Source organism: Sphaeramia orbicularis, chromosome 7, assembly GCF_902148855.1.
Source record: "Sphaeramia orbicularis chromosome 7, fSphaOr1.1, whole genome shotgun sequence".
NCBI lineage: Eukaryota > Metazoa > Chordata > Actinopteri > Kurtiformes > Apogonidae > Sphaeramia > Sphaeramia orbicularis.
Window position 1 is genome coordinate 14,484,701 of NC_043963.1, and position 12,420 is coordinate 14,497,120.

The 12,420-nt window shown below is 36.5% G+C and overlaps 1 protein-coding gene across 1 annotated transcript; it reads left to right on the forward strand.

The window, feature by feature from the left end:
* Positions 1-10,508: 10,508 nt before the first annotated feature.
* LOC115423186 (somatostatin-1B-like) lies at positions 10,509-12,195 on the forward strand. Its single transcript, XM_030139935.1, has 2 exons — positions 10,509-10,787; positions 11,340-12,195. Exons 1-2 carry the CDS (start codon positions 10,683-10,685, stop codon positions 11,565-11,567), a joined length of 333 nt encoding a protein of 110 aa, XP_029995795.1. The 5' UTR covers positions 10,509-10,682; the 3' UTR covers positions 11,568-12,195.
* The last annotated feature ends 225 nt before the right edge of the window (positions 12,196-12,420 follow it).

Here is a 12,420-nt window from a genome sequence, read left to right on the forward strand (position 1 = left end):
TTAACCTACATGTTTACCTGGAGAAAACCCACGCACACACGAAGAGAACATGCAAACTCCACTTTTTTTTTTTTTCTTTGTAAAATATTTTTTATGTACACTATAAATATGCAAAATCATCAGCTAACAGCAGCAGAATGTTAAAAGCATTGTTTATCATTCGGGATTGAACCCCGGTTGCTGTCAGCCATGTTGAAAAGTTCAAAGGTTATTTTCACCTCTGCAACTCGGATCAAACTTTTTTTTTTTCATACTTTATTTACAAAATAGAGGGAATGCACATACGTCACTTCCCCTCTTGGCCACGCCCCTGTAAGTCGGACTGAGTGGCAACAACAAACAACATGGCGGAGCACAGCAGTAACTACAGCAAGACCAGGAAAAATGTGGAATATAACATGAAATTAAAGACAGTTGGACTGGACATGGATCCATACAAGCTACCAAACAACAAGTGGTCTATGAATATTGATATGTGTCTGGAAATCACGTATCCTGACATTTATATGAACCTGATTTCAACGCCGGGAAAATCCACAATACAAAGGCTGAAAGCATACAAACGATAAAGAGTTGTTGACATCCTCGTCACCGTTAATTAGAGGATTACAGCTGGTGAGTGCTTTCAGTTCAACATACTATTGTTTTTGAGGTTTTATTTTATTTTTTTTTCCTTTCTTTTTCTTCTTTTTTTCTTTATTTTTTGTTTTTATTTTTATCTTTTTATCTTTAGTTTTTGAGGTTTTCTGTCAGTGCAGACGTATTTTCTTGGCGGTGATTGCCAAGGTAAAGGCCCAGCAGTAGTGCTCACAGTTCACTACTGATTTACTGGAGTTGAACCCTTAGTATTGACCCAAGTGAGTGGATGATCTACTGGTACTGTGGAGATTTAACTAGAGTTTACATCAAATACTTGATACAACACAGCATGATCAAGTTACTTTGTAAATGAATGTGAAAAAAACAAAAACAAAACTAATGCAGTTTGAGTACAAATTAAGCATGTGATGTGAAATATTAGCTTTAGTATTATGAGGAAATGAGCTTTATTTGAATTAATGATAATTTAAAGATATTCTCAAGTAAAAATAACAAATGAAGACCATCTGGTACCTAAAACGGGTCCAGAAGTGATTAATAATCCAAAAAGAGTACATCTGAATGATATAATTTACATTGAACTCCTCTAGAGTATTACACATGCATACATGATGATGTAGTGAGAGGTGGCTTCATGTTGGAGGTTACATTACAGACAGGCAACTGTAAAATAAAAAGTATATATATGTGTATATCCTTCCATGACCCTAAATGTGTCATTTTAGTAGTTTGCCTACTTGAAACACTCTACAGTTGTGTTTATTTATTTATTTATTTAGAACATGCAAAGAAATAAAACAAAACAAAGCCAAATAGGACAAAAACAAAATAACATTTAAATGAACAGAATCTATCTTCAAGTAGGGGCCAGTCAGAGTTTTCCATGGTCGAAAAGCAGTAGGAAGAAGTATAAACTTATTAAATCCTACCCCTCAAGTGCTTTTACACCTTTAACACTAACTTAATACATGAATCAAACAATACATTTTTCCTAATTTTAGCATTCAACCACAATGAATACATTGTGCAGTAATTGAATTATACACAACAATATGATCATAGTGGTACAGTCATACAAACAGACTCAACAATTCAACAATTTTCTTCAATAATTACAGCATATTTATCAATACATCATCCATAAACAAACAGCCCTCATTGACATTATTCACTACTGTACTGTTTGTAACTGACAGAAATTCACATTTTTGCATGAATGTGTTTTATTTACCAATTAAAGTCTTTGAAACATATAAAATGCTGATAAATGTTCTTCAGTGTACGTCACAAATGCATGACAAAAAATATAAAGAAACTGATATGGCAAAGTTTGCGAAAACTAGTTCAAATCCCCTGTGTTTCCATTGACATTTGGGTTGTTCTTGTGAGGTGCAGTTTCAGTTTTCTGACACAAGATGGCACCCTTCAATCTGTTATGTAGTGGTCCACTTAAATATAAGCTTGATGTGACAGGACAGACTTTCAGAAAGCTCTCTTGGATAGATGACACACTCCTTGTCAGCGCTGCATTGTTCCAATCAGTCAGCGTTTTACAGTGTGACGTGTCACTGTTGCCCTTCGTTGCATCAACTCCTGTTGTTGTTGTGCAAGACTTCAGTCATCATGGCTTTTCTGCTGAAACATGACCAACCTGCGTGAATACAGTACACAGCTGACACAGGCACTGCTCTGGAACTGGAACCTGCTTCTGATGACATAAAATGAGCCGATATAAAGGACAGACCTGTGCATCATTTATTGGGGCAGCCGTGGCCTAGATGGCTGCAGAGTCGGCTTGGGACTGAAGGTTCGATTTCCTGGACTAGCGGAGAGTTGTTGGGTGATGTGCCCTTGAGCAAGGCACTTAAACCCCCCCTCATTTGCTCCCCGGGCACCTGACATGGCAAACCCACTGCTCCTAGCATGCAGTGTGTGTGATGCATGATCTAGTGATGAGTGAAAGGCAGAAGACAAATTTCGGTGTGTGGTGCATGTTCACATATGTGACAAACTACTACTGACAAAATAAAGATTCTATTCTATTCTTATTTAATTATATTTAATAATAATATCCATGCTTGGTGGGACATTAGAAGGTCAAAGTTCATCTCCTTATCTTTGACTTTTGTTGCATGTCCATTGTTTCCTCTGTCAACCTTCAAATCAAGGTGCAAAACGGTTATAAATATAAAAATCTGCTCTGGAAAGTAGTACAAGTACAGAACCAGCATCTGAGTGCTGTTAAGTACTGTAATAAAGCATCTACGTCATTCTGTATAAAATCTTGAACTGATTCGACTCCGTTCTCTTATAGCGACATGCACTTGAGGCCATACATTTGGTCAGTAAATAAAATGTAGACTTCCACGTACATTAAATCATCTGGGAGAACTTCTACTTAGGCTGTATCTGTCGTCATTCTGACGTTTCTCGCTGCCTGAAGTTTCTTTCAGGGTGACTGAAGATAACTTTAAAGAAGCCGTCGTTGTATCGGTCTTCAAACACACTGAATTGGCATTTTTAGCCGTTTCAACTGTCAGCTAATCTTTGGTTTAGCTCAAGGCCTTTTTCACATCAGCGCTACATGAAGAAAATACCTCCAACTCTTTTGAAAGTGCAGCAAATCCATTAGAACATAAGAACCTTGGCACACTAGACTATAAGTAAAGCCTACTGTGCTTCCTGCAGGTATGACAAGAAATTCTATAAATTGTACTATTTTAGTATTTTCCTAGAGGTAGCAGACAGCCTGTGAAACCCTTCCAATCCTTTCTTTTTGCAGGTTTTAATCAGCTTTCAATAATCGGCATATAAAAGGAGTCGAACACTGCACATAAACAGTTTAGCAGAAGTAAATCACAAACTTTTTCTAAGCTATGCTGGAAAAAATAAAAATCTTTCCAAGTATATTCTTCTCATTTCCAGTCAAAATATCTCATCACACTTAAAAGACATAATCACTTAGAATAACTTCTCAGTGATATACAGGGTGGGGAAGCAAAATTTACAATATTTTGAGGCAGGGATTGAAAGACAGTGTATGACCAATTAGTTTATTGAAAGTCATGAGAATTTATTTGCCACAAGAAAATTGACATAATAGAAAATGTTTTTATTCTGTGTGTCCTCCTTTTTTCTCAATAACTGCCTTCACACGCTTCCTGAAACTTACTCAAGTGTTCCTCAAATATTCGGGTGACAACTTCTCCCATTCTTCTTTAATAGTATCTTCCAGACTTTCTCGTAATAGTTTTGCTCATAGTCATTCTCCTCTTTCCATTATAAACAGTCTTTATGGACACTCCAACTATTTTTGAAATCTCCTTTGGTGTGACGAATGCATTCAGCAAATCACACACTCTTTGACGTTTGCTTTCCTGATTACTCATATGGGCAAAAGTTTCTGAAAAGGTATGGATAATAGTGTTAGGTATGATTATGACATCAATATATGTTTGGTTTCAAAACAATTGGTGTAGTGCCTGCTGAGAAAAAACGACTAAATGTTCATTGTAAAGTTTGCTTCCCCACCCTGTACAGGGTGGGGAAGCAAACATATATTGATGTCATAATCATACCTAACACTATTATCCATACCTTTTCAGAAACTTTTGCCCATATGAGTAATCAGGAAAGCAAACGTCAAAGAGTGTGTGATTTGCTGAATGCACTCGTCACACCAAAGGAGATTTCAAAAATAGTTGGAGTGTCCATAAAGACTGTTTATAATGGAAAGAAGAGAATGACTATGAGAAAAACTATTACGAGGAAAAGGCTGGAAGTGGAGGAAGCAACAAAAACGTACCAAAGCTTTTATTAAAGCTCAAAAATCCAAAATCCTAAAGGATCCATCCAAATCCATGAGAAAAATGGCAATTGAACTTCAGGTAGACAACAAGACCGTTAGAAATGCAGTAAAATAGGATTTGAAGATTTAAATTCTCATGACTTTCAATAAACTAATTGGTCATACACTGTCTTTCAATCCCTGCCTCAAAATATTGTAAATTTTGCTTCCCCACCCTGTATAATAGACAATAGATCTTATGATGATGATGAAATTCTTTATTCAGTCATCACATAATATAACCACCGTCAACACTACAAATATTACCAACAGGTTAGTGACTGAAAAGGTAGAGGCAGAAGCATAATGCTTATATTGATGGCTGTCCTACATAACAAATTAAGCTACCCAGCGTTCAATATATAAGAAAAAGAAAAAACTAGAAAAGCATACAGAGAGTGCAGACATACCCCCCCTCCATTACCACCAAAATTTAATCATTTATTCCTTGTGCCAGTATCGAAATTTACTGAAAATTTCACCCAAATCTGTCCATAACTTTTTGAGTTATCTTGCTAACAAACGGTCAAACCCCGATGAAAACATGAACTCCTTGTTGGAGGTAAAATGCAAATAAACAAACAAGCAAAAACATAAAAAAAAAAGTTAAACTAAATCAAAAAACAAAAAACATAACCAACCAAATTAATGGTAATTTAACGTAGAGTAGAAAATAATTTATTTACTTATTAAACATTAGCTCTTAACAACTGTAACCTTCAAAAATTGCCCTACACACCATTTTTTGAAAATCTTATTTCAATAAATCTTACAAAGATAATTTTCACTTGTTCCATTGGCAGATTTTTTTTTTTTGCTTGAATTCCATAAAAAAAAATCTTGAATTAAGCAAAAAATCTGCCAATGGAACAAGTGAAAATTTATCTTGGTAAGATTTCTTGAAATAATAATTTTTAATATCTGTTGTCTAAAAATAAGCTCTTATATCTCACTGAAAAGTTACTCTTTAGGTGATTATGTCTTATTTTAAGTGTGATGAGATATTTTGACTGGAAATGAAAAAAATGCACTTGGTGAGATTTAGATTTTTTTCCAGTGTAGGAACCGGTTATTATTTAGCTAAGGAAACATAAACAAACAGAGCTACTTCAAAAATACGCCTTACCCTAAACCCCGCATGGCTGATATACAAATCATGTAAACTCATTTATGTGGATAAAGCCCCATGTGTGACTATTAAATTATCTGAGAATATTGGAATATGCTGACTACAATAGATCTCCGGACAAGGAAATGAAACATCATTAGATAGGCAAATATTTTAAAATATGTTTGTAGTTATTGAGAACATTTGAATTTATTAAAGATTATAATGTAAATTGTGTTTCTTATCACATGTTTAAGGGCCCCCATTTATAAGCTGAGGACTGCTTCTGGGGTGTCCTATTACAAAATGTATCTTGTAAATGAATTGTCAATTTTAACTGTTGTAATAATTTTGCAACAAGTTGACTGATTTTTTTTCATTAGTAGCATGGACGACACACAGAAGACCTTTAATATATTTTCATGCACTCTCCACTGTATGCATTTATTTGCTGTTTTACCTTCATGTAAATGGAATGGAGCGCAAATGTGCTCAGTGAATATGTTCTGTCTACACAGCATAGAGTCATTCTGTTAAAGTTTTATTGTAACCACAGCTACGGCCTGTGCCAGTCATACAGTATTATTACTGTCAGAGTATTGTACTGTAAATATGTCTGTGGAGAACAAAGTTAGCAAGAAGTTTGATGTGTAGGATGGATGAAGTACATTACATTTCAAGTAGGTTGCAGTTGTCAGAGGTAGAAAGTAACTAATTATTTTAATTCAAGTATTAGTTACAGATTTGAGGTACTTTGCACTTTACTTGAGTACTTTTAAATATTGTAGTTTTTGCTCCACTATGTTGTGCGCCAGCTTTAGTTCCTTTTTATAGTTTTTAATTCCTTTCCAGATCAGTCAAAAGCACCAATCTTCAACCTTTATTTTATGTCAAACACTGAAAATCAACAAATTTGAAGTTGCTCCCTTATGGTTTGATTAAACTTTTACTCCTATTTAAGCCTAAAAAACTCTTTAACCCTTTATCAGGCAAGTGACCATTTTTGGTAATTTCCGCAAACATTAAATATGGAGCCATTCCCATGCCTCAGTGAGGTCCAGAAACATGTTGGTTTTTATAACTATACAGTGATTCAGAGAGATTTTATAGACATTTTGTAGCTGTAAATAGTGAATATGAGTGTTTTTTGTTGGTTTATGACCTGATAACAGTTGTTTTATTGCATGTTTACTTTTTAGCAAGTGCTGCTTGGATGTTTTATGACAAAAGGAGGTAGATGACGATGTCCACTAACACACTATGGTTGAAAATTTGAATTTCAAAGTATTTCAATGAGTGATCCCTAAAGGGTTAACTCATGCTTTTGCTGCAAAGTAGAAAACAGACCTGTTTTTCTGAGCTTATGAAAGGTTGTTCTCAAAGGAACGCGATGCTACAAACATGATAATCTTATAGAACATGATGTGATACCAGCACACCAGTAAAATTTAACAAATTGAACATCTATTTTATTTATTTATTTATTTTTAAACGATCTTCGTTTCAGTTTCAAGGAGACTGCAGAAAGAAAAATCTAGCAACAGACAAGATAAGAAGGTATGCATTTCGGGTTTGTCCTTTAAAACAAATCTCAAGTTTCAGCCACCACTTTACAAAAGGAAGCATCAAAATATGAACCTCACTCCATTTGGAAGTGTGCACAGCTAGTGACACCCCTTCTAATAATTCTGAACCCCATTTCAATGTTGTTTGGTTCATCTGCCAAAGACATTTTGTTTGATAAACCCTTTCCCGACAGCATTGACCTTCCCTGCACTGATTCACTTAAGCCACTAAATATTAAAGACAAAAATGGTAGTATGCATATCACTGTAAAAAAACAAAACAAAACAAAAAATGCAAATGGGAATATATGGAAAGGAGCATGTGAAGAACAGGGATGGAATGAATAAGAAACAATGGATCAGTTATTAATGTTTAAAAGGTAAATAAATGGTTGGAAGATATTATGTCCTGCTTAAGACTGGAAAAATGCTCACTTCAGCAATCAAATGGGAAATTCCACAAAGTGTGGGATCCCTTCCTAAAAACCTTCCAGACCCTGTAAATGCTTGACATTTAGGTGCAGTTCATACTTACTCCTAGTGCAGGTTTCTGTTGTGATAGTGATCCTTTACTATGTCTAGTGTACTGGCAATGACTGAGGAGGGATTATTTTATGCACAGCCTTTTGTTCGTTCAGTTTTGTTTTGTTTTTGTAATGGTGCTAGCTGCAATTGATATCCACCCATGCTTACTTCAGATTTCTGTATGGACCATTCAGCACTGCACTTGTATTATACTGAGAGAACTTCAATATAAAGAACTTGATTTAAAAAAAAAAAAAAAAGGTAAATAAAGCATAAAAATACAACTAGAAGCAATTCTGAGAGACTGTGATACAAAAAGTCATTCATCATCTGTAGGAACACCGTCGCCAACATGCTGGAACCCATCCCAGAAACCATCAGGCGACGGCGAGGTTCACCATAGACACATCGCCAGTTCATCACAGTCTGACATAGAGACGAAAACCATTCACACCTATGGGCGATTTTAGATTGACAAGTTAACTCATTAAGGTTCATGTCTTTGGATGATGGGAAGAAGCTGGAGTGAACTCAGAACTATGGGGAGAATATGCAAACTCCACACAGAACAGATGCCCCTTATGATACTGTTCAGGGTAATGCCAACAGTAGGATATTTTCAATTTACGTCCAATAAAATATTATCGATCCAGTTAAATGATCTTCTTTTTGTATGTCTGATAATCAATAAGTGTTGCTCTTTATTAAGAAATGAAAATAAAAGGAAGACTAGAAAAGTACTCGGAGAGAGCAGACCCCTGCCAAGGCAGCTCAGCCCCCCCCCGGATCACCACCAAAATTTAATCATTTGTTCCTTGTGCCAGTATCAACATTTCCTGAAAATTTCATCCAAATTCGTCCATAACTTTATGAGTTATCATCTTGCTAACAGGCGAACAATCAAACAAACCCAGATGAAACACGTGTCCAGAGAATGCAAACCTCCACCAAGCACCCCGAACGGTGTGCATGTGTGGATCGACTATTTCTTTTTAAATTAAACAGTTTCAAGTTTGTTCCACACAGAAGAAAAATTGCAGTCAAACATGGTAATTAAATTCCAATCAATATTTGTTGAGTTATAATGAAAAATGTGTCATAAATGGGATTTTCAATGTTAAATTGAAATGTCCACAGAATCCACATTCCACAGTGGATGTGGACAGTTTTGTGCCAGATAAAAGATATTGTTATAAGCTACAGGTGCATCAAATTGGAGGCTACTCAGTCGCTTTGAAATTTTTATGAATTTTCAAAAATTGCTCAATGATGAGAGATAGGAAAATTTGAGATTTTGTGACCTTGCTGTGACCTTGAACTTTGGCCTACTTGGCCCAAAATTTAATGGGTTGGTTCCAGGGCCTAGGCCTATCTGTGGGTACAATTTGGTAAAGATGGTTGGAATAGTTTTCCCGTAAAGTTGCTAACAAACAAACACACAAAGCAAAGTGATCACTATACCTCCTGGCGGAGGTAAACATAACCTCTGCTGTTCCTTGGCAGAGGTAAAAATGGGAAATCCTGTATTTAAAATGGGGTATCATCGGCTATGTGCTACTTCAAAATGGAGTGAGCTTCACAATCTGTGTATCATACGTTCTTTTCATATTCAACTGAGAATCCACACTTGGAAAATGAAAAAATTATTTATTATTCATGTACAAATCAAAAACCAAAAAATAAGGTATTTTTCATTATTTCGATTTAATGCACAAATTAAAAATTGTAAATAAGCAAATGGACCAAATCCGTGTAACAGTTGTATGAAAAGAACGAATGATACACAGATTCTTCATTGTCTGACCTTTTTCTTTTCTTTCAATAGGAAGCACCTGAACACCACAAATATGCTGCTGATTTTTTTTTTCTTTCCCCTCATTCTTTAATGCAGCAGTACGGTTAATCCAATCAGAGTGACTACTTTTACTTTTCATACTCCTGGTACACTTTCTCAGTATAATTTTCATCTGAGTATTTCTTCCACCACTGCTAGTGGTGAGATGACTCATCTGGCTTTGTCCTAAATGTGGCTCCAGTCTGTTTCCTGCACCAAATACCTGTATTTCCCAATTAACTACAGAGCACTGGGCCCAAGTATATTTTAACACATTGTAATCACAATCAGTGCACATGTTCATGTTGACCTATGTGCGTCAATAGCACTTATACACGTGTGTTTGCTGGGGGGAAACTTTTTTACTGCTTTAGATTTGTCATGTGCATTTCCTGAAGGGAGGTCTCCCTGTCAAGCCAAGCCAAGTGTCAGACCGTTCAATTGTAATCTGCAGGTGTTACAAGCAGAAACACCGTGACGGAAGTAGAGACAAACAAAGGCCTGAGTAATCAACAATAACTAAGTCTATGTTCAGTTGGAATATTTTTCTTCATTGACAGACTGGAGGAGTGTGACCTTTTTTCTGTCTTGTGCATTAGGGGAGGTTAGAGGTCATCTTTTTCGATATTACACAGCTGATGGGATATGTGAATGTCTGCCCGCCCGCCCGCCCGCCCGCCTGCTGGAGGAAGTCATATTTGAAACTCTCGATCACAACTGTCAATACATTAGTTAGACGTCGATGTCAAAAACCCGGTGACGTAGCCGTTTGCAGCAGATGTTCCCTCTTGAATGAGATGAATACGAGCACCTCACAATTTGTCAAAAAGCCTAAGTGTTCAATGGTTCCATTTGTTCTGTCCTGACCCCATCATCTCCCCCTCTCTTCCACGCTTACACCCCCCCCCCCCCCAAACGCAAACACACATACACCCTCACCCTCCGTCATACACCCACCAGCCTCTACGTCAGTGCTAGACTTAGTGGTGGTAGGGGGGGAGAGGAGTATAAAAGAGTGGGGGACTTTAGGTAGAGCAGAAGAAACAGTTCCAAGTCTTGTTTCCAGCCTCCACCTCTTTCCTCTGGATCTCTGAGGCACCGTCTCTCTCTCTCTCTCTCCCTCGCTCCCTTCTCATACTCATACGCTCCTATCGGCGTGAGGCTCCTGTGACTCCAGCTCTGCACTTGCACTTCTGTCACAGCATGCAGCTTCTGGTGGTGTTAGCGGCTCTCATGGGGGTTCTGCTCAGCGTTAGAGCAGCCGCCGTGCTTCCTGTGGACGACAGGAGCCCCGTCCACGTGAACAGGGTGAGGATGCTCTCATTGTTGGCACGTTTCTTTTTAATTTCAGCATTTTTTGCTTATTTTTTCGGGCAAAAAAAAAACCCTGAGCATCTCGGTTAACATTATATTCAGATAGGTAGTGAATGTAGTATGATGTGTTTGAAATATTTTAATTGTTTTTGTAAATTTAATGATTTAAATGTTGTAAGGATTGTACTTTTTTACTTATACCGGCTTTAACTAAAACTTTTTCCAAAACAAGCTAAAAATTATTTTCTAGTGCTTATTTGTGAATTTAAATGTATCTTTCATTAATCATAGTTGTATGCTTTTATAATTGATTTATTTTTTATCATTTTCAGCTATTGTTTACTGTAAATTATGCTCAGTCCTTACTGATTTTTAATGCTAAAATGATAAATAATGCAATTTTTAGTCACATTTTCCCCAAGAAATAAAGTAAAAACAAGAAGGAATGCACTATGATTGTGTTTTTTATTTGTTAAACAGTGCATCGTTCCACTTTACGATACCCATTGTCCTCCTTTTCTTCCTTTTTCCTCTCTATACTGACAGGAATTGAGCAAAGAACGTAAGGAGCTGATCCTAAAGCTGGTGTCGGGCTTGTTGGACGGAGCTCTGGACTCCAACATGCTGCCGGGGGAAGCGTCACCTGTGGATCTTGAGGAGCCGCTGGAGTCTCGTCTGGAGGAGAGGGCTGTCTACAACAGGTTATCACTGCCCCAGCGTGACCGTAAAGCCCCCTGTAAAAACTTCTTCTGGAAAACTTTCACCTCCTGCTAACAGAGCCAAAAGCCGTCTACTGGTACCTTTTCCCCTCCGACCCGACTCCACATGAACTGTAGTAGAGCTCAGATGTACATATCATCTACACTCGTCAGACATGCAGCATCGATGGACTTCACTGAGACAGTGTGTCTTTTTCAATCTTGACTGTTTGTTTATTTATGTAAACAATGTACGTATTTATGTAATGATTTATTTTACGGTCAATAATAAAGCATGGATATAACATTAGAGATGATATAATGAGTTGATTTTATTTTGCATATAATCAGCTTTTAGTCCTAATTTCTGTTTACTGCAGTTAGATTATGGACATATTTTAGGATTTATGGTTAAAAAATTCTATTTATTTTTCTAAATGATCAATTGAGATATTGTCTGTAACTACAGTTTTTCCCCTTCTGCATAAAACAATATTTAATTTCTATATAGCTTCTTCAGTGCTGAATGGGTGATCATTTTTTTGTACTTTTCTTGTGTGTGAATGTCCTTTTTTTCCTTTTTTTTTGTTCTTTTCAATCATGGAGGACAGAAGATTAACTCCAGGGATGATAAACACTGACCCACAATAGATGTACAATAAACTGAAAAGGACAATAAAAAAGCAAACGGTGACAAAATTGAATCTCTAAATTCGTCTGGTTTCATTGTTGATCAAAAGCAGTGCTGATTAATTCCTGGTCACAGTTTAAGGATGATGCTCCACCGATTTATCATAGGTCAGTAAAATAGAAACGTGAATTTAACAGATACTAATGTTCACACAATACACTTAAAACATGTGACCTAAAAATCACTGTGTATTTGTCGGTAGAGAAAGAAAAAAACTTGCATATTTTATTAAAAAATG